This window comes from Trematomus bernacchii, unplaced genomic scaffold, assembly GCF_902827165.1.
Source record: "Trematomus bernacchii unplaced genomic scaffold, fTreBer1.1, whole genome shotgun sequence".
NCBI lineage: Eukaryota > Metazoa > Chordata > Actinopteri > Perciformes > Nototheniidae > Trematomus > Trematomus bernacchii.
Genome location: NW_022987767.1, coordinates 2832501 through 2855598, shown reverse-complemented (window position 1 = coordinate 2855598; position 23098 = coordinate 2832501). Strand labels below are relative to the sequence as shown.

The 23098-nt window shown below is 41.0% G+C and overlaps 2 protein-coding genes across 2 annotated transcripts in view; both read left to right on the top strand.

Moving 5' to 3' along the window:
* The first annotated feature begins 4085 nt into the window (after positions 1-4085).
* On the top strand, positions 4086-6355 carry sdr42e1 (short chain dehydrogenase/reductase family 42E, member 1). The gene is made up of 3 exons (XM_034148417.1): positions 4086-4180; positions 4592-4668; positions 4961-6355. The coding sequence occupies exons 2-3, from the start codon at positions 4607-4609 to the stop codon at positions 6057-6059; spliced, it is 1161 nt and encodes a 386-aa protein (XP_034004308.1). The 5' UTR covers positions 4086-4180; positions 4592-4606; the 3' UTR covers positions 6060-6355.
* An 861-nt stretch (positions 6356-7216) lies between these two features.
* wtip (WT1 interacting protein) overlaps positions 7217-23098 on the top strand; it is a 36284-nt gene continuing 20402 nt past the window's right edge. The window contains exons 1-3 of the mRNA XM_034148412.1: positions 7217-8790; positions 9614-10097; positions 20478-20579. Coding sequence (XP_034004303.1) covers positions 7786-8790; positions 9614-10097; positions 20478-20579 — 1591 coding nt within the window. The 5' untranslated portion in view covers positions 7217-7785. The remainder of the gene's footprint in view (positions 8791-9613; positions 10098-20477; positions 20580-23098) is intronic.

Here is a 23098-nt window from a genome sequence, read left to right as displayed (position 1 = left end):
GCCAACTCCACCAATCAGGAGGAGACAGCCACGGCCATTGCCGTTCGAAAGCGCTGGAGACGCTGTAGTACATATGCCAGGCCTGTAAGTGGCGCTGTAGTCTGCCACAAAAGCAGCGAAGAAGACTTCCCGCCCATAGTTATCATGGTTACCCTTCTGTTTATTCTCCGCTGTGGCTTTCTTTCTCCCTCCCCGAGGCAAGCGTTTGCTCCCGCTGCAATGCAACCGCTCTCCGGTTAGTCCACCAGCAGATGACAAACACCCACCTCTCCGCCTCTTCCAAGGAACGAGGGGACCGTGCGGCAGAGTTTCAGTTTGTTTCGCCGGTCAAGATGTCCGTTAAAGTTTAAATCTTCCGGACAAAATTAGAAAAGTGCCGGTCAAAGGTCTTCTTTGTTATTTATTGAGCTTTAAAACAAATGAATAACGACTCTATATAATAAAACACGGAGGACGGAGATCTCTTTTTCTCCCCCCTCTTCTGACAGCCCAGCAGCTGATCAGAGCACGTCTCCCCTCTCCTGCAGGGGGGCGTGGTCAGCAGAATCAGACCCGTAGACAGCAAACAGCACATAGAGCGAAATGAGGCATGGCTAAAATGCATGATCTGTTTGGTATTTTGAAAACAGAAACGTATAAATATACCTTATATAGGTATGGCCCTACAATATATCATTTAAATATAGCATGATAGGTCCACTTTAAGGGACAATAATTCATCCATAGAAAATCAACATTAAGGCTGAGTGATATAAAGAATCAATCAAATATCATGATATTTTTAACCAAGATAATGCAAATGTATTGTAGGGCTGTTTAGTTTAGTTTATTGGTTTATAGTGTTGTGGACAGCCCCCATTAACCCTCTGAGACCCACATAGGACATTTCCGTTTTTGTATATTTTTGTGTTTTGCCCTTATAAAATGTCATTTCTTTACAGTATAATCAAGTTTTACACATCCCAGAAATCAGCACAACCTCAGCTAATGATATATGTCACTCATTAGAGACTTATATACAATATATATGGGATATTTGCCCATAAACATTTCTTCTTTTTTTTTTTAAACGGAGCTTGATTTTTTACTTATTTTATTATAACTGCTAACCATAACATTGAAAAAAACATTCAACACAGACATTTGCACACATTTATTATCATTAGGCGCAGTTACCACGGGACTGCGCCGCCCGGCACGTTCATGTGACGTGTTCAGTACTACATGAGTTTTACCTTTACCCATGGATGCACAATAAGAACGGATTATATGATTATATGAATACTTTCGTGACCTTTCGCTCTCTCAAAAGTTGGGCCATTTTGTCTTCATGCGCCAATGAGCAACTCTCATGAATGAACGAGGCCCCGCCTCCCACGCTGTATCCAGTTCTTATTATACATCCATGGCTGGAATAGAGGGATATGAGCGATGTCTAAAATGCATGATCTGTTTGTATTTTGAGAAAAAACACATCATAGACATGTTTTTATATATTTTTATATATCTGAAACCCATAATATATGCCTTAAAATAGCATGATAGGTAACCTTTAAGTTATATAATAATGTGTGTTCTGTTTCATTCTCAACTTTTATTTTTGTATTTATACATTCGTTTATTTATTTCCATATTTATTTATTTTTCCTTGTATTTATTTATTTATTCCTGTATTCATGCATTTATATATTCTTTACTCATGTCATGTTCTGTCCTCCTCACCTGTGTGCTCGTTGTGTGCATAAAGGTACAAATTCAATCCAAATCACATCACAGAAAGACCAATAGTTGGATGTTCATTGTAATTAAAACACAGTGGTGGGTCCAGAGGTATATGCATTGGTATTTCATGCAGGAGGGGGAGGGACATCTTTTGTCTTTTTTTATTATTATTATTAATTTATTTTTTACTTTTTATTACACTTATACTTTACACTGATATGATAAATACATTTGAAGACAGCACAAAACAGTAGCACATTGAAATACGTGTGCAAAGAACACAATACAATTATTAATATAATGATTTCTGTTTTTTTTCCGAGACTTTTATATGACATGCTTTTGTTAATTTATTATAACCTTCATTACAAATATATTTTATCGTTTAGATTAGAAGAATGGAAAAACTTTTCCTAAATCAGTATTACTGTGGGGGAAACTTCTGAAGCAATTGGGAGTCAGGACTTAAAGAGAGACACGATGGAGAGCTGGAGCTTTGATGGCAAACACTGACGGTTTATTTGGAGCTTCGGCCGGAGAATTCACAAGACATGTCACGGGCCACGAGTTGACCACACGGTGGGATGCCACAATAAATTCTGAAGAACTCTACCCCAGACCCATGTATTTAGCTAGTTCTGAGAGAATAATCAGCATCGTGCATAACAAGATAGAATCATAACACCTCTATCAGCTGACGCCAACAGGCAGGAAGAGGGAGACAAAACACTGAGAGCACAGCAGCCAAGGTGACAGGTGCCTGCAGCCTGGGCTCAGTCAGGACAGTATGAACTGATAAACTGGGTCAAAGTTATGGGCCTTGGAAAATATTTCCCCAACAATTACAATATTTTATTTTTATTTTATTTTGTACAAACTTTATTGGAATGTTGCAAGCATTACACTATTTTCATACATTCAATTAGTGCAAAAATATTGTTAGGAGAACATCGGTTGTCTTCTGCTGTGCTGATGTTAAATCTGGAAAATTGTCCCCACCTCTTTTTCGAACAAAGTGACGCCCAAGACTCTAGTAGTGCCAGTGACTGGACGTAATGACGTTTATTATGGCTTTTAATGACCAATTAGTAATAAGATGTTTCGTTATATTAGTTAAACAAATTGTACTACTTGTACTACATTACAATTTAACTTTTTTTTTTTTTTTAAATGTCTGCTTTTATTCTGAAGGCACAATTTGCACACAGGAAGTGTTTCTGTTGCTGGCAGAACGCATCATTACTAGGCTTGTTTGAGACAAGCGAGCATACTTGCCAACCCTCCCGATTTTCGCGGGAGACTCCCGATTTCATTGCCCTCTCCCGGTTTCCTCCCGGGGTCATATTTCTCCCGCATTTCTCCCGATTTCTGACAAAATCAGATTTACTCAGGACTGTTTCCACTCGGACTTTAATACAGCTACACCATTGTTTGGTTTCCACTGGTTAGCGTAGCGCGCTCAACTGAAAGTCTGGAAGATAGTCACAGCAAACAGAACAAGAATCGACAAAACTACCCTCTGCTCACTCCTTTCCTGTAAAATACAGGTCCAGCCCACACATATGGTGCTACAGGCCGCAAGGCAGTGCACTTACAACTACAATAAGCATGTTAATGTTAATACATGCTCCGGCGATCCACTAGCACCCCCCCCCCCCCTTCTGTAGATTGTGTACATTACTTTTCACTTTACTGCTTTATGCACTCCTGGTTAGAAGCTAAACTGCATTTCGTTGTCTCAGTACCTGTAATCTGTGCAATAACAATAAAGTTGAATCTAATCTTGAGCAGGAACAAATATATTTACTTAGTACATATCTGACATTAACGATTAAACACATTTGTCCATTCTTTATCAATCAATCAATCAATGTTTATTTATATAGCCCAATATCACAAATGTTACATTTGTCTCAGTGGACTTCACAGTTTGTACAGAATATCAGTATGACAATACGACACCCTCTGTCCTTACGTTTCACATCATACAAGGAAACACTTCCAGAGAAAAACCCACAGTTTAAAGGGGAAATGGGAAGAAACCTCAGGGAGAGCAACAGAGGAGGGATCCCTCTCCCAGGACGGACAGACGTGCAATAGATGCCGTGTGCATTTATAAATGCAAACCGAGAAATGAGAATGCATTCAATGAAAGATTCCAAATCCTAAACATTTAATCACACGTTGTACGATTATAAAATATAAAGTATTTAATAATCATTCATTTTTGCTGTGGATGTTTTTGATCTGAAATCGCAAAGAATGCATATAAAAACTTCCGGTATTATTCTGCCTTTACGTAAACTTGACGCAGATGCTCCATGTTATTTACGTACATTACGTAACATAAGCACGTACAGCACGGACCAAGGAAGTGCACACCGGTGCTTGTAGTAGAGTTTTAAAAACGTGATATTCAACTCACATTTACCTCTTTTTCTACTCAGCGTATGATCAGGTTGGTACCAACAGTAAACACGTGAATTGATTTAGTTTATAATACAACATGGGTTTTGATTTAAATTACTGTATGAGCATGTAGCACACTTAAGCTAGTTTGTAGAACAGTTTGAGGCATGGCATCTTGAATAACCCCTTATTGAAAATAGCTGTGGCAGGTGACGTTTATGCATTCAGTTTATTACATAACATGCACAATTACTCAAGTATTGTCCATTGACCCAGCCTGCAGACTGCAGGTTAGGTAACGTCAACTTTGCAGCTTGTATTTGGTTGTTTCTTTGTTTGTAACTGTATTTTTATTTTTTGTGTATTATTTTTTTGTTGTTTTTATATGTTCTTTCTAAACATATAAGTATACTTTGTTGTTATTCAATTGTGCATAATCCAATCTTTTTTAAACACACAGATTCTTCCTCCTGTAATGACAAATGCACGAACAGACACGTGTTTGATAACTGGGGGATGTGGCTATTTTGGTTATCGGTAAGAACAACTTTGTTTATTACAAAAAAAAGTTCGCATTCACTGTCAGTAAACAAAGAAATGGTTTCAGTGTCTCTGTGCTGTTACACTGCTTTACCACAACAAGGTGGCGCTATTGCATCAGTTATTATTTTTAGATTTAATCTAATGTTACAGACCTGTGGTTGGTTTAACAAGTAGAGATGCATGCAATTTCTTCTTATTTATGACATATTTTGTGCACTTGTGATTTTAAATAAGGACTTGTTGTGCATAGATAAGTTCATATTAAATAATGTGTTTCCCCCTGCAGCCTGGCATGCTCCCTGCATAAAAAAGGAGCCAAAATCATCCTGTTCGACACAATCTCTCCAAAGCAAGAACTGCCAGAGGACATTGTGTTTGTTCAAGGAGATATTCGTGAGTATGCACAAGTTGAGAAGGCCATCGCTGGTGCAGACTGTGTATTCCACCTGGCCTCCTATGGCATGTCTGGCAGGGAGCAGCTGAACCGGCATCTGATCGAGGCGGTGAACGTTCAGGGCACACAGCACGTCCTGCAGGCCTGCATTGAGCACGGAGTGTCCCGGTTGGTTTACACCAGCACTTTTAACGTGGTGTTCGGAGGCCAAGTGATAGAGAACGGGGATGAAAGCCTCCCTTATCTTCCTCTGCACCTCCACCCCGACCACTACTCCAGAACCAAGTCTCTGGCGGAGATGGCAGTGCTGAAAGCTAACGGCACAGCTCTGAAGGAAGGTGCCGGGGTGCTGAGAAGCTGTGCTCTGCGTCCTGCAGGGATCTACGGGCCGGGCGAGCAGAGGCACCTGCCCAGGATAGTTGGCTACATAGAGAAGGGGATCTTCAGGTTTGTGTACGGAGATCCTAAGAGTTTGGTGGAGTTTGTGCATGTGGACAACCTGGTGTCTGCACATGAGCTCGCAGCAGAAGCTCTGACCTCTGAGAAGCAGCACCGATCTTCTGGCCAGGCCTACTTTATCTCAGATGGCAGGCCCGTCAACAACTTTGAGTTCTTCAGACCTCTAGTTGAGGGTTTAGGGTATCCTTTCCCCAAACTGCGCCTTCCCGTCTCTCTCATCTACTTTGTGGCCTTCCTCACAGAGATGATTCACCTCCTCATCGGGCCTGTCTATAACTTCCAGCCCCTGTTGACACGTACAGAGGTGTATAAGACCGGCGTGACGCATTACTTCAGCATGGCCAAAGCCAAGGAGGAGCTCGGTTATGAGCCCCAAGAGTACAACCTGGATGAGGTGGTGCGATGGTTCAGAAGCAGAGGCCATGGAAAGAAATCTCAAAGCTCCTTCTTCGGTCGATTGATACTGGACTTCCTGATTTGTGCTGCCCTTGTTGCTGTGGCTCTGTCTTTTCTTCCATTTGTTGGCAGTTGATAAGCAGCTAAACAAAACAAATCAGACGTCTTAAGGTCCATGGACACATTTGATTACATAATCAGTCAGTACATGGCAGGTGCTTCAGACTTAAACACACCTTTTATACAGCCAACAAATGTGAAAATAAGTAAATGGTCTCTGTACCTTAAAGTCTTAATTTAACATCCTATATGGCTGTTGTTAGAAATACTACCTCTTTTTGCCGTAAGCTTTCGAGATGATACAGACATGTTTTTAATGCTGCTTTTGTGGAGCTGTAATAAATAAAGTACAAAGGAATGTTCTGAAAACTATACCTGCATTCATGGTGGTTTTTAAATGTTATTTAAACAGGTAAGCGATGTTTTAGGATCCTGATGTATTATCCTTATATGGCATATCTTTATATCCCAATCTCACAGGAATAATTTACCAAATACAAAGTTAAACATGACCTCCATTTGTTATCATGGACACACATTTATTTCCACAGCTTTTTATGTAGTTTCATTTTGTGAATGATCCTTGCTCTTTGCAATCAGTTTAGTTCTACTCAAAGTTGAATACATTTGTATGTCCTTTGTGTTATTTTTGTTTTGTTGCAGACATCTTAATATTCTTTAAAAACCTATACTTTGCACATTTCTGCACAGCTCTACTACTTTTAAATTCAGATTTACTGCACATACGTACGGATTTTTTCATAGTCTTATTTTTTTCTATTTAGATTTCCTGTTTTTATTCAATTTGATCAATTTTTTTATCATAATAGTTTTTATACCATTTTAAATCAAATGTTGTCTTTGTGTTTTTGCATGCACATTCTACACCAAAGCAACTTCCCTGTATGTGTAAACCTACTTTGCAATACACATGATTCTGATTTAGCTTTGATAATTACACATTATATTCATCTGGATCTTATGCACTCGAGTTAGGGTGATCTGAGAATCTTTATCTTTATATCATTGCACTTCCAAAAATGTGGATAAACTTGAGTTTATATATAAATAGCCTTTCCCTCCTTATTACAAAGTCCCTGCAGCTTATTCCTGGTGTAAAAGGAGTCGGACCAGGTGAGGCGTGCTTTGTGCGGTATTTGAGTCTGCCTGGGATGAATGCAGACGTCCCCTTCTCTCTAAACTATTCTCTTTTCAGAGCCGGCAGCCCCTTGCTGAGTTGGTCGCAATCATTGTTTCTCTGCAGCATTAACCACATTCCAGAGAGGCGCAGCGCATCCTGTCTTCATCCTCGCATTCCTTTTACGCAAACGAGTCCCCTGTGTAAAACGCTGTTTTATTGAGATTTCCGCACGCTTACTGGGCTCAGACTTACATACAACGGATATTTAAGGCGTATCCGATTATCCTGGCTACTTTGATTTGAGGCAAAGGGATCGTAAGCGAAACTAGAGGAAAAACCAACAAGGGGAAATTCCTCCGCGCAGCGCGCCATTGACTGTAAAGACCTTTCAACTTAACAAAAACTGAAGTTGACAAACGTATCCCTGTCGGCTGAAAACTGTGAGAAAGAGTTTGTTTCTTCGGCGAAGGGGTCAAAGCACAGGAAGACGATGCGGCACACGGTGGAGGTTTTTAGACTGCGTTGGAGGTTTATTTCTTTGTAAATGAGCGACGGCTGTACCGCGGCGTTTTGTTTTGATTTCCATGTGAAATGCAATTAGTGCTCCGCGGTGCTCGCTAGTCTGCGGAGCGGAGCACACTCTCAACTTGTTTCGCACAACATGGAGCACTACCAGGAGGATCTGGGACTCCGGGCCAGCAAACTGATGGAGGATCTTTCCCTGTACGATGCGTATAAAGACGGGATGTATGCGAGGAGAGACTTGGTGATTAACCCTGATTTAGACTTTTCTGCTCCGGCGGTAGCAGAGCATAAAAGTAAGCCAATGAATGGCACCTCTGTGTTGCACCAGCAGCATCACACCGTGGAGAATTTCACGACTGGGAATAAAGTGTACACGGCGGCTCCGGTGCGCCCGGTCAACTGCAGCCGGACCGTGCCGGTGGATTTCTGTGCCCCGCAGAGAGACGCGGGTTACGCAGACGAGGGCTGCTGCACCAAATCCGAAGTGGCTCTGCCGTGCTACACCGGGGCTTCAGAGAGGCACCGCAGGTACTCTCTGGAGGTGCAGGGCCACAGGTACAGCACCGGGTCCACCTTCGACGGCGTGCCTCTCAACAAACCGGCTGCAGTGCCCGGCAACAGGTGCAACAGCGTCTGCATCACCGGCAGCCACGACGGGAGATACAACCCCACGAGCCCCCGGTCCAGCCTAGCATCGTCCCTGTCCTCCCAGGAGCAGAGCAAGCATGCGAGCCCGAGGTCGAGCCTCAGCAGCCCGCGCACTAGTCTGGTGGTGCCGGGCCAGGACAGGTACACCAGCCCCAGGTCGAGTTTAGTGCACTGTGAGGGTGTGCAAAGCCCCAGATCCAGCTATGCAAGCACCGCCAGCGACACCAGCAAACACTCCAGCCCGCGGGCCAGCCTCAACAGCTGCGACTGCTGCAGCAAACCAAGCAGTAACAGAACCAGTGGCATCAGCATGGGCTACGACCAGAGGCACGCGAGCCCCCGGTCCAGCACGGCCAGCCAGTACTCCTTCACCACCAGCCCCCGGTCCAGCTACTCGGACTCACGGTACGGGCCCTCGGGCAACCATGACCTGGAGGGGGCGATTCTACACGGAGCCCCTCTGGCCAGCCCTCGGTCGAGCATCTGCAGCCAGGTATTTAACTTTAATTTTACATTCTGTTCTTGTTTATCTGATTCTGTTTTACATGCAAATAGAGTCTTACATTTACCTCGTCACGTGCAACATTTTATTTGACATGTATATTTGTTCACTACTGCATTACCTGCACTGCACATTGGTCTTTCAACTTTATCTTGCACTATTTCATTTCTACTCGGTTTCTTCCTTGCGCTATTTGTATTTTTTTTTTTTAAAGTATTAATTTGTACATTCTGCCCTTGCTTATCTGATTCTATTTTGACATGTACATAGACCACATTGAATCTGCAACATTCAGATTCAGAATACATATAATGGAAACTTGTCTTTGGCACTGGCAATAACATAAAACAACACTCACACAGTACAACTTACAATAAATGCACACAAAAAGGGAGATTGCATATCAAAATGACTCAGTTGCAGTCTTAATAGAAGTACAGAGGGCTTTGTTCTTCTGCTGGTTACATTAAAACATCCGTTGTATTAAAAACAAATACAGAACGGTGGCAGGTGGCATAATGTCCTGAGAAGGATCCTTGAGGCTTGGAAAGTGGGCTGAAGTTCTCTGCTACATTTAGCTTATTGTATTTTATTTGACATGATATTGTATATATTTCACTTCTCCTGCTCTACTTGCACATGGGTCTTGCAACGTAATCTTGCACATTTAATTTCTACTCAGTTTCTTCTTGCACTATTTATAAGTCATGTCTTTGATATATTTATATTCTATTGTAGGAGAAGCGTGGGACATTACCATAACTACACTGTAGCTACAGTTCATATGTCAATAAAGCCTTTGAATCTTTGATAGGATGGGAGTGCCAGACCCGGGACTTCTGCAAACTGCGTGGTGAGCCCCCGGTCCAGCATCTCCAGCCACAGCTCCAGGAGCTCCCGCAGCTCCAGGGGGTCTATGAGCACCTACCCAGACCTGCAGCTGCCCTCCCCCCGGTCCTCCATGCTGGGCAGCGGTCTGCACGAGGACACGCTGCTGCAGGAGTATGGAGACTCCAACGGGATCCAGAACCGGATCCACCTGCAGGGGCTCTCTGCGGTGCCGGAGCCCCAGCAGCAGGCACCCCAGCAGGCAGGGACAGTGGAGATGATCGCGGGGTCTCCATCATCGTTTTGTTACGGAGTGGCAACAAAGACAGCTTCCAGCCAGAGGTTTAAGATGCCCTACCAGGTGACCCCCAGCAGAGAGAGCGGACCCAGCCAGGCGGAGCGGAGGCTGGAGGCCCTCACCCTGGAGCTGGAGAAGGAGTTAGAGATGCACATGAAAAAGGAATATTTTGGTAGGTATTTTTATTTATTTTGGTCAAAACTTGCAAGTGGATATGATTGGGAGTTGCAAACACACAGCTGTGTTGTTGGGAAATCAAAAAACAAAAGAGATTTTCACATGAATTCTCTTGATAACACCCTTATCAAAACTGTATTTTGTGCAGAAAGTGGCCCTTACATCACATGAGAGTTAAGAGTAGTACGGAGCATTGTACATATTGAATACGGTTTTGCATCAACTAAGAGGTGATTTATGAAAATGGGTGTCTAAGTAGTCATTTGACTGAGATTCTAAGTTGCTTTTATTATCAACTGTGGCACCTGATTGATGTAAAAGAACTCCTTTGCTCCACATTAGTCATACCAATGTGTTTCGCTCAGCCTCAAAGTCTCTCCTCAGATGCTCTGACTCCTTCTTCTCCTCTGTTCCTGCACACTTGCACGTATACCTGTCAGACCCATGCATTGTTGCTTTTGAAAGGAAACCCTCCTGCTGATTTTGGTCTTGTAGAGCAGGTTTACAAATCCCAAACAAGGTCCCAAAATTAGGTTTCCAGGTGATAAGAGCACGTTTAATTCCACTAAATGGGAAGAATGCTCCTTGGCAACAATTGAGGATTGTACTAGTAGTGTGAGACACTACCTTTGTTTGTTTCACAACCAAGGTGACTGTAATTAGAATACAAATAGTCTAGTTTTTCTTTGCGGGAAGAAAGAGCTTATTTATAGGTTTGTCCTTTGCTACATTACTGCTAACAGGTCCCTCTGTGGCTGATAAGAGCGGCATTACGGGGGCAAACACTCATTTATATCTTGGCAAAGCTATCCTTTGCACCTCTCTGAAAGGACCTTCTGTTCTGCAGGACACCCTTGGGTCATTCACAGCAGTGTGGTGCACATTTGTTGTAAATGCATTTATCCTCAGGAGGCTGCAGGACAGATTGTGGTCAGTGATTTGGTTTTTCTTTCGGACTTAGAATTGAGCATTGTGGTGCATTTCACTGTGAGATATATGTGGTTGGCCAGCAGCATGAAAGGCCTGCGGAGGAAGTCGCTGTCTCACCTTTTGAATTAGCAGACAGACAAATGGCTGCAGCCTGGGGAACAGTGGCTTGTTTTACAGCCAGTGCACTTGCTCAGAGTCAGACAGCTGTTGATTTGTTCCAGAAGAGCAGGTGAGAGCGGGAGGAAGAAACGAGGAAGAAACGAGGAAGAAGAGGAAAAAGAAGCCGGGGGGGATGAGCAGGGGAGATAATGGAGAAAGCATAAAGGAGGGAGATGGAGAAGAATGTAGTCAGACGCTCCTCAGTCCCAATAGAGACAGCTCTGTTTCCGTAGCGACAGTGGAGAAATTGACTGCCAGGCTTCTTTTTTTTATTTTTCTTGCCGTTTTTTTTGTCCCCCCCTCTGCCCGGGACGGCCCTTGTGTGGCCCTTGTGTTTGTTGTGGTGCAGACGGAGCTGTGAATCAACAGCTGGCCCGATACAGGCCTGCAATTGAGGGGAGGCCCACCCCTAAATCCCCATCCTCCCCTCCCTCTCCCCCTCTTCTTCTCTCTCTCTCCCTCGTCTTCTCTCCCCCCACGAAGCCCTTCATTAACCAGCCAGTGGGGAGTCGGGCAGCACCAGACACTTGGCACACGATCTTGGCTGGCGGGCCAGACATAGTTGGTGGGGGTCAAGTCTGATCACCTGCCCAGAATTATAATGGCAGTAGTCATGCACATGCCACACACACACACACACACACACACACACACACACACACACACACACACACACACACACACACACTTGCTGGTGGACAACAGCACCCCACTGTACACACTGTGGTCATGCACAAAATGCAGCGGGTATATAGGTCTAAGCCATTTGTAGAAAATCAGATATTATGATATTTCTGACCAAATACTTTGATATCGATGTTTCAACGATATTGTTGGATTGATTATTGGTGCTTTTATTAAATATTTCCACGATAGGATTTTGGTAAATTCTGATCAGTACAGTGGATTTAATGACTTGGCGATTAAAGACTATTGATGGAAATATAAACATGACATGATGTAGTCTTTGAAATCGGGGAAAAACAACACTCATACTGTTTTAGATATTCAAACTCAATATCTTGTCTCATATCACAATATCATATAATATTTATGTATTGCTCAGCCCTAGATGTATACTTTTTTGATATCCTACTTTTAAGCCTACATTAGCCTCTGGTTCGTCAAATGGTCTCAAATTATAGCGAAGACCCCTCACCTGAAAAAATGCCGAATCAGAAACAGGTTTATTGCCAGGTAGGTTCACAAATACGAGGAATTTGACTTGATGTCATGGTGCATACATAAAATATAAAACAAGAAATCTAATATAAAACCAAAAATCTTTAAGGACACCGCAATAAAATATAGTTAAATAGCAATAAAATAAAGCAGTAATTTACATGGAAATAGAATGCTATGAATGTTGTTATGAAACAAGAAATATGTGCAGTAAGCAGTATGAACATTGTGTGCATTAATGTAATGCTTATAGAGACTACGTTGTGGCTGAGGTAAGTGGGGGGGCCGGGCCTTGTTTAAGAGGCCGGTAGCGGAGGGGAAGAATCTGTTCAGGTGGCGAGAGGTTCTGGTCCCGATGGAGCGCAGCCTCCTGCCAGAGGGGAGGGGGTTGAACAGTTTGTGTCCAGGGTGGGAGGGGTCGGCCACTATCTTCCCTGCCCGCCTCAGGGTTCTGGAGGCGTGGAGGGATGCTATTAATGCTAAGAGTTTAGGAACATATTGATACCCTTAAGTATTGCAGTGTTTTGTGATACAGCAATTCTCAAAAACGCTGTAACATATGTTAATGAGTGGCAGGCAGTGACTCAGATTGCACCAAAATGTATGTTATGATGAGATATTTGTTATTTGATTAGTTGTTGCTCTGATAGTTGTCAGAAAATTGTGAAAAATACCAATCAATGTTCCCCAATATGACGTCCTCAAATCTCTTGTTTTGTCCACAATTTAAAGATATTCAGTTTACTTTCGTAGAGTTAAGCAACCAGAACATATTCAGTTAAGAAGCGGAAATCAGAGGATTTTTTTTTTACTATATTTCCCTAAAAATTACTCAAACAGATTCAAATTGATTATCAAAATAGAGCCCCATAAATGTAATTGCTGACAACTAATTGATTTAATCTGGAACTCTAATATGGGATGCCGCATTATGGCATTAAGTTAATTGTGGTTTTAGTTCAAGATCTGCGCCTTTGAACAGCCTCTTCCACAAACACAGCGCATCACAGCTGTCCTTTGTTACTATAAAGATCCCATTTGTCTTTTATTATTAATATTGTTCAGAGTTGTTTATTGTGACTTATCAGGAAGATGATTAGTCTCTACTAGAAAGATGTGTAAATCTGCTCCCTCTGCAGTAACTGAATCATTTCTATAAAACGTCCAGAGGTTTCTAAACTATTTTGCAGCATTTGCTTCACCATGCATCCCTCCTATAAATGTTACATTTCATTAGCTTGACACTTCTCGTGTAACCTGCTTATATCTTCAGGGATCGGTTTGACTTTTTGCTGTAAGACGTCAAACTCTCACCGTGTGGTCGTTAAAGTTTCATGAATCGGGCTCTGCAAACCTTCTCACCACAATCTGTGTTTTCAGAATATAGAGTATAGATTGTTTTACAAAGAACTTGCTCAAATTAGTGATTATTATCAATGTTTTCTCATCTAAACTTCACATATTAACCACATGCTTTGCCACAATTATATAAGAAAATCAGAGAGGTTTTCTTTGTACGATCTTCCACATTACATTTTCTTAACGTTTTGAAATATAGACTCATACTTTACTCATCATGTGTCTTTATTTCATTATCAGAGTCATGTTTAAAACCCTTCTTATTATTACATTTCATTTAGCTGACAGGAACATTCTCTGTGGAGTAACTAAGGGCTAAGTGCCTTACTCAAGGGCACACTAGTGGTGGTGTTCCAGGCGGGATTTGAACTCACAACCTTCCGATCTTCAGCCCACCTCACTATCCATTAGACCACCACTACCTCTTATAAGCATTATAACATATACACATTGATCTTAACAGCAGTGTTTGTCTGGAAGGTGCAGGGATGTATGTGCTGGAGTGAAGCGGGTTTATTCTTACCCTCAGTGAATGCACATCCTGTCCTTGCCACATGGACATGTTGTGAAATGGGCACATGAGGGATTGAGCATCCTGTGTTTAAATGACAGCCTTTCCCCACTGTCCTGTAACACGAGAACCACACCATCACTCACACTAAAGACACCTCAGGATTCTTAGCATTTATGTGGAAATCAAACCAAATTACTTATTATTGTTTTTCTCTAGTTGAAGTTGTTTTCTGTGTTTTTTCTCATGACGGACAACGTCTATATGTTGACAAATGAAACCGCCATAGTCCTAAAGACACACAGTGAATCATTTTAAAGATCTGCCAATAAAGTAGTGAAGATGAATCGTTATTGCTTTATTAATAAGTCGTGCTTTTTTAGTTAGCTGTTGGATACAATTTCTATTATATCATTGAATGGCCATAGATGAATGATGTCGGAAATACATTCAAGAAAAATACGCATTATCGAGATCAATGGAGGGGATAATTTCTGATAAAACTCCAAGATGAAAGCTGGAAATTAACAAGAATACAAATCTGTATTTTCTGCCATTATAATCGAATATATTCATGAAAAAAAAGTGGTACTTTACCAAGAAAAAAACTCTTGAATTACAAAAGAAGTACGTTATTCTCTGGGATTATAAGGGCGTAAATTCACAAGCAAAAACTCAGAAAACCTTTTAGATTAAAGTCATAAATTACACAAGCAAAACATAGACATCTTCTGAAATTAATGTGGTAATTAAGGAGAAATAACTCACAAATGTAAAAGCAAAAAACAGAAACGTTCTCTCAAAAATGTTGTTTGATTTATTTTATATATCAACATATTGTGATGTCTGTTTACTGAGATATAAACTCCACTGTCAATGTTTGTTATTGTTTTAGCCCATTAGCCAAAACCTCTCTAATAGTAAGAGTCTGTTTCTTGGCTTTCAGACAGAAGTGTAGTGTTAGTGTAACAGGCGGTCGATGACAATACACACAGTGTGCACAATCCTTAAAGAAGACAGTGGTGACTAACACTCACATCACACACTGTAATCTGAGTGAGCGTTAGTCACAAAAAGACTACATTTCACTCCACCCACATGCATTTACCGGAAACATTCATAATCTCTGGAGTACTATTACTATTCATCTACAGAAGCTCGGTCACTTCATCCATTGTTGTCATTGTAAATAAGCAGAGAAGGAAGTATGCTGTGCTTAAACAGTAACAGATATTGATCAAATATCTTGTATAAACACAGAGGAATGAGTCTTTATCATGGGTTCATTGCATTTAATACTGCCATCTTCAAACAAAAGAGGTAGCATTTAAAAATACAAGCTAATCACATGTAAATAAACCAGATAAAATGTATAGTATGGATAGTTTGAAGTCGGGTTATGTGTACTTTGCATTTGTAGTCAGTGTATTACCTGCAGAATATGGTGGTCAGTCCAAAAAAAGTTTGGATAAAAAGGCAAGAGGTTGTAGACTCCAGACTCCATTGACAAAAACAGCAATTTTACCTTACAGAACATGAGCGCTTCTGGTATTGCTTTCTTAATCGGTTCATGTATTTGTGTTATTGTGTGACTTTTGTTCTTTAAAAGGTTCATTCAGATTCAAGAAAGTCACACAATAACACAATCTTACCAACAAATCAAAGCAACGTTAGACCGACAACTCCTGTGTTAAAGGTCCCATGACATTTCTACTGATCATAATTCCATTGTTGAGGTCTACTAAAATAGATTTATATTGTGCAATTTTCCAAACTCACATTGGTTCCTCATACAGCATCTCTGTATAGTACGTGTATTCACTCTCTGTCCTAAACGGCTTGTTTGAGCTCCTGCCCCCCCCCCTCCCTGTGAGCCCAGTGGCCGTCTGCAAGACAGCGAGACACAGCGAGACCCAGCCCGAAACACACACACACCCGCAGCCTGGCTGGGAGTTTGTGTGTGTGCCCAGGCTGAGTTCCTCGCTGTCTCGCCGACCCCACACCAGTGAGCCAGCTCACAGTGTCCCGCTCCTCGCAGCAGCGAGCCTCGCAACGTCCCGCCGAGTGTGTGTGTGTGTGTGTGTGAGGAAGTCCGCGGATTGGTCTAAACGTAACGGCTCCGCGGACGTAACATCACTATACCCGAAATACGTCACTATACCCAAGAAGTAAACAATGGAAAAAGAGAAATCTCCAACGAGGCGTTCTGGGGCAGCATAGACAGGTCTTTTCTGTGTTAGAGTTTTACTCGCTACAGGGTGTACTTTGAGGGTTTGTGACTCTGCAGACCGTTTACATGCAGAAAAACCTTCATAACAAGGGGACGGGTAATAACTGGAAAAGCATGACATGGGCCCTTTAAGTTAAGATAAAATTACTGTTTTTGTAAATGGAGTTTGGTGGCTTTGAATAGTTTAGCTTCCATACCCTCACTACTGTCTGTTTCCCCAAAATCCACTGACTATGGATCGTGTCTCATTCAACTGCACTTCAAACAATCCAACCTTTAAGAGTGGAGGATTTAATTATGTGAGATAAGGAACATTTGGTCATTACAGCAGCAGAGAGTGACCATCAAAGTAAAGGGCAAATATAATTACACTGGAAGAGAATGAGAAGAAGGCAGAAAATAAAACAATGATATCATATGAAGCGGCTTCAAGACGTTTTAATGAAAAACAATTTATACTTTTAATAGACATGTTGTTTTGCGTGCTAAAAAGGGCACCATTTTAATGCTTAATCACGGTTTAAATGCCATTGAAGGAAGCGCGCTTGGACTAAAAAAGTGACGGACATGCCATGGGAATGTTCAATGCTTTTTCTTTGCATTAATGATATTGGAATATAAACATGTATCCATATAGCTGTACACCCCTTGTGTTTATCATCATGGACTTTCATTTTGGAGAATTGTTCAACCAATTGAAGTTTATTTGAAGTGTACTCGTTCACTTTTGTCGCCTTCTTATCTTTAGAGAGTGCACGAGTGAAAGAAACGCCAATATTTGACTTCCGTTTTATTAATTTGTGCAAACACTTGAGATTTAAAAGGAAATAACCTTTGCAAGTTTCTCCGTACCCTTGGCCTTTATCTGTCCCATGCTGCTCTGAAGCTGTTATAAAAGGGAAGTTATTGCTTCAGATAGCCAGGAAGTTCTACCATTACGTCACAGAAGGGGCGTCCTTGCTCCGAATCCTTCCTGAAATGTGTATTTAGTCAAAGTCAACTTTATTGTCAATCTTTCAGTTTGTGTGTACAGATGGAGAGATCCAAATACCGTTTCCCACAATCCCGAATACAAAAACAAATATGTATATACCTATATACACATTAAGACCTAAATAAAAGCACAACAATCAATATATACAAAATAACAATCAATCAACAATCAATCAATCAATATCTTTGAGAAAGTACATTAGTGCCAGACTGTACATTTATTGAAGAGAGGAGTGAGTGTAATGATGTCTCTATGGCAGAGGTGGGAAGTAACTAAGTAGATTTACTCAAGTACTTAAGTACCATTTTGAGATACTTGTACTTTACTTGAGTATTTCAATTTTATGCTACTTTGCTACTTCTACTTCACTACAATTCAGAGTTACATGGTGTACTTTTACTCCACTACATGTATTTAATACCTTTAGTTACTTTACAGATGTGGATGAATGATGTGAAATATAATCAAGTGTTAAATCAGACTTTAGTTCCACCTGGAGTAAATCCACAAGCTACCCTGCAGTATACAAAGTCATTCAAACTAGCTGCACCTTTACCAGCTTTGAGAACACTTTCATGATCAATCATTATAAAACGTATCATATATATTATTCTGAAATGGACCAATCTGCACAATCACTACTTTTACTGTGGCTACTTTCACTATATTTTGATCCGATTACTTTTGTCATTTTACTTGAGGAACATTTTGAATGCAGGACTTTCACTGTAACAGAGTATTCCTACACTCTGGTACTTCTACTTTTACACAAGTACAAGATATGAGTACTTCTCCCACCTCTGCTCTATGGGAGGGAGGGAGGGGGGGGGGGGGGTCTTGTGTCCTGTAGGCACTCTGACCCTGGACTCACCCCCCCCCCCCCCCCCCCCCCCCCCAGCTTTGACCCTGCTCTCCCCGAGGAATGTGACCCCGGCGGAGGTCGTCTTGTTCGTGAGAGTTTGGAGATCGTTAGTCTGCTGCTGCGAATACAAATAGTTTGAAGCCACTGTTTCTGCCCCCCCCCCCCCCTCCAGACTATCTAATTTCTTCACTAAAGGTCATATTACTCATTGTGTACCTGTGGCTGCTGTCTGGGCATTTCCTCCCTCAATCTCAATCTCAATCTTTATTTATTTCTATAGCACATTTAAAACAACCCCAGTTGGCCAAAGTGCTGGACAGTTTTTAGCTGAGATTTGGGTTGGTCTGTGGTCAAGTTGTCTGAGGAGGACATTACGTTCTACAATTACACACAAGTTAATTAAAGGACAAGGAAGTCTATTTTCTCAGTTAGGAGGAAACAAAGGTTTGAACCCAAGTTGGAGCAGTTGTGGTTATTTTATGTAAAATATCGTAACATATTCTTTGTTATCTTTTGTTGTTTTGTCTCAGAGTGGTATTGAAGTGCTCAGTTACAAAACGTATCACAGTTAGTTAGCAATACAGATGCAAAGATTGGTAATTTAATCAATAAAATAATCACCAACTATTTCGATCAACGTTTAATCATACGTTTTAATGCAGAATTGTCAGAAATGCTGTTTTCCGACACTCAAATATGGAGATTTAATTAAATTAAAGTGAATATATTTGGGTTTTTGACAGACAGAACGTGATATTTAAAGACATCACCTTGGATTATAAAGAAAGTGGGATGGACATTTTCACTTTTCTGACATTTTATAGACCAAATAACTTATTATTTAATCTTGAAACTAATCTGCAGATCAGTCAATAATGAAAATACTTAATTAGCTGAGACTTCAAGTGATGGGTGTATACTGAATAATAGCTACTAAGGCTTTCTTTCTTTCTTAACTTTAACTTTGATTGTCTCTGTTAGAGGAATACTTAACATTCAAATGAGTGTTTTCAGTAGCCGTAATGCTCATTATGCTCTTATTTTAGTTACTTAATTTTAGGCAACTACTGAAAATGTTTTCACAGTGATGCGCTGACAGAGTTTGGACTCAAAGGGTTTGTTAACTGAACATATAGGTGAAGATTAGGGACAATGACACCCTTCTCATCTGGAAAGAAATTATAAAGAAGAGAGTCAAGTTATTCAATTTGAGGATGCTGTGAAAATGCCACAGTTCAATAAAAATGTCTCCCCAATAATCTAAATACCCCTAAAAGTAAATTCAAGTTTCTCGCTCTTGTATTGATTGGATTGTTCAGCAGCACATTCAATCACCCTCAGCATGCTCAATCAATTCCCTGCGAACAAGGAGAAGAACAACGGTTTTGTGGACTTTGTTTCTGGTCTGTCCTTCCTCTCTCTCCTCTCTCATCCACTGCATGTCCTTTCGGAGCATTTTGACATTTTCATCAGCTCTCCTGTAGAAGTTAGCCTTCAAAACAGCATGATGAAATACTTGGAAATGACAGAAGTTTAGGTTAGATTTATGAAACTGGAATATCAAATCATTTAATGAAGTTTTACTGCAAAGGCAACGGAGGACGAACTACAGTAGTGATGACATTTAAAGCTGGTTAATCATTTCTACTTGCTTTTATTGACTGTTGCATAATTACAGGAATGCACACATGGTTTGGCAGAGTCACTTTTTTATCAGTTTCAAAGCAATGCTCCAACTAAGCTGGCATCATGTCCAGAAATGATTGTGTGCTTATGGTGGGCACACACAGCAGATATGATCTTCATTCAGAAACCTGTGTTATTCTAACAGTGGTTAAAGCTATCTTTTGGAAGAGAAAACAATTGTATTGGTTTTTTTTTCAACATCTTTCAGAAAAACAGTTTACTTCAGAGTCAAATGCACATTTTTGTACTTTTTTTACAAGTTACATTTAAAGATTTAAAAGAGGGTATGATGTATTGTAGGAGAGGTTGTGATATGATCTTTTTTTTTGCAAATCTCCTAATGACAAAGTGTGTTAAATGATTCTGCGGGACTTTTTCTTTCCACACTGTGTCCGATGCTATTATTTGACTGTTTTGCTCAGGATGAACAGCAGTGACTAACGGAGTGTGTTCCTCTGACAGGCATCTGTGTGAAATGTGGGAAAGGAGTGTATGGAGCCAGTCAGGCCTGCCAGGCGATGGGGAACCTGTATCACACAAACTGCTTCACCTGCTGCTCCTGTGGTGAGTACTACTCTCTATCAGGGGAAATACAAGGGAAATATATGTTGGTTCACTTCAATGTATCGGGTGTGTGAGCTTAGTCTTAATCGGGATCTTTCCTCATAAGGAAACATTTTTGCTTTTATCCGTTTTCGTTGGTGTTCAGCCTTTGAAAACAAAATGTCTTTCTTCGCTCAACACAACATTTTGAAGTATTTTCACCCTCTGTCCTTGAAAGCGTGCTTATTAAACCGGGGGAAACAGCCATCAGTGAGCAGCTCATATTATTGAAATGCTGAAGAAAATCAGAGCGGTGATTAGAGGCTAATCGGTTGGTCTAAAGCCAAACCAAGTGTCTTTTTATTGCTCTTCAGGTGGTGAAAGACAAGTTGTGTGATTTAAAATCCATCAGTGTGCTGCATTTTAAAACACAAGCGTTTGGAAGCATCTCACATCTTTAAAACGCAGTGGGGGAAATGCATGCTTTTGATCATGCGTTCCCACTTTGTGTCTCTCTGCTGGTTTCTGTATTTCTTTCTTTTACACAGTACATGCTGAAAAATCATCATTAGTATCACCAGCCTGCTGTCAGAGGCGGTGTTACAGTGTAATCAGGAATAAAAACATCTGCTTCTGCTTGAAAACAAATCCTCTGCACAAGCTCATCATATCACAAAGAAATAAAAAGCTGACATTATTTGGTCTTTTAGACTGTAATTAAATCTGCTCTCGAGCTCACAACATTGTGTGTGTGTGTGTGTGTGTGTGTGTGTGTGTGTGTGTGTGTGTGTGTGTGTGTGTGTGTGTGTGTGTGTGTGTGTGTGTGTGTGTGTGTGTGTGTGTGTGTGTGTGTGTGTGTGTGTGTGTGTGTTGTGTGTGTGTGTGGTGTGTGTGTGTGTGTGTGTGTGTGTGTGTGTGTGTGTGTGTGTGTGTGTGTGGTGTGTGTGTGTGTGTGTGTGTGTGTGTGTGTGGTGTGTGGTGTGTGTGTGTGTGTTGTGTGTGTGTGTGTGTGTGTGTGTGTGTGTGTGTGTGTGTGTGTGTGTGTGTGTGTGTGTGTGTGTAGTGTGTGTGTGTGTGTGGTGTGTGTGTGTGTGTGTGTGTGTGTGTGTGTGTGTGTGTGTGTGTGTGTGTGTGTGTGTGTAGTGTGTGTGTGTGTGTGTGTGTGTGTGTGTGTGTGTGTGTGTGTGTGTGTGTGTGTGTGGCCCCTGTCACCTGACTCCAACCCTCCTCTCCTGTTTCCCGGGGAAACAAGAGGAAGATGTCTGGAGCGAGCTTTTTAGCCAGGTTTCTCCCTTTCATACGTGAACTGAACGTGGATACTGATCCCCCCTCCGGCTCTGGAAGAACTGCCTATAATTTACATGTAACCAAAGACGCATACTTTCCGATTTATTGTGTGTCTGAAGAAAGAGGGGCCAGATGCTGAGGGTCCTGTTGCTGCAGTGTGTGGCGTTGGGAAAGGGGCCTCTGATGTGGTTAACTTTTAATATTCCTGATTATGTTGGAGGGTTTGTTTAAGAGCCATTAGCTGCTCTCAGAAAAAGCTTTTTTGTGGAAGTAAAGCAGAAATGCAGCTTTCAAACTAACTCATTTGATAAAGCCTTATTATTTAGGGTTTATATAAGAGGTATTAGCTACTCAGAATTATATTGAGAGTATACTATTTAAGTGTAAAGTGAAGGATAACGCATCTTTCAAACAAACGTATTAGTAAGAAAATCTCATTACTACCTCTGAAGACAACAAATACATTGAGATAAACAACAACACTGAGTTACAGTAAATACAGTGTTGAGGACATTGTTCATGTCCTTTACTTGTAAAATGTATCTTAAGTAAAAGTAAGTATAATCGGCAAAATGTACTTAAAGTATTACATTAAAAGTATGCAATGCAATTTCTTTTTTCAAGTCTAGGAATCTCAAAGTTGTTTAAAGTTTCATTATAATCATTTAGTGTTTACTCAACTGTTTGCTAATCTAGTTTAGTAATGTTGTGAGGTAAAAAGTACTTCGTTTCTCTATGGATCGTAGTAGAATGGAAGTATAAAGTGGTATGAAAACAAAATTCCCAAGCAAAGTAAAAGTACCTCAAAATTAAAGTAGAGTAAATGTACTTTGTCACATTCAACCACTGGGTGATATCAACATCAGTAGTGTAACAAGACTGATATAAATCAATGCTGAAACTAGATTATTGCTTGAAATGTGCAGTGTAATACAATCGAAGTCAGTATTGCTCAGGTAAACAGTTGAATTATTGTCCAGGTTTTTATTGGCAATCACAAAACAGCAAAGTGTGACTTTATTGCTGTTAGACAGAAACCACAGTCGGCTCCTGGGAGGAATATTGTCACATTTATTGGGTAAATCACGTCCAGGATGAGTCTGTTGATCGCTTCAGCGGCCTCTCCAGATTATTTATTGGAAACGTAAACTCAGTGATGTATCATTTGACCTCATGTGAATGTTTTCCTTCAAGCAGTGCCTCTGAGAAGTCTCGTTTCAAAGTGGCTGCTCTTGTCATAACACAATCCAGTG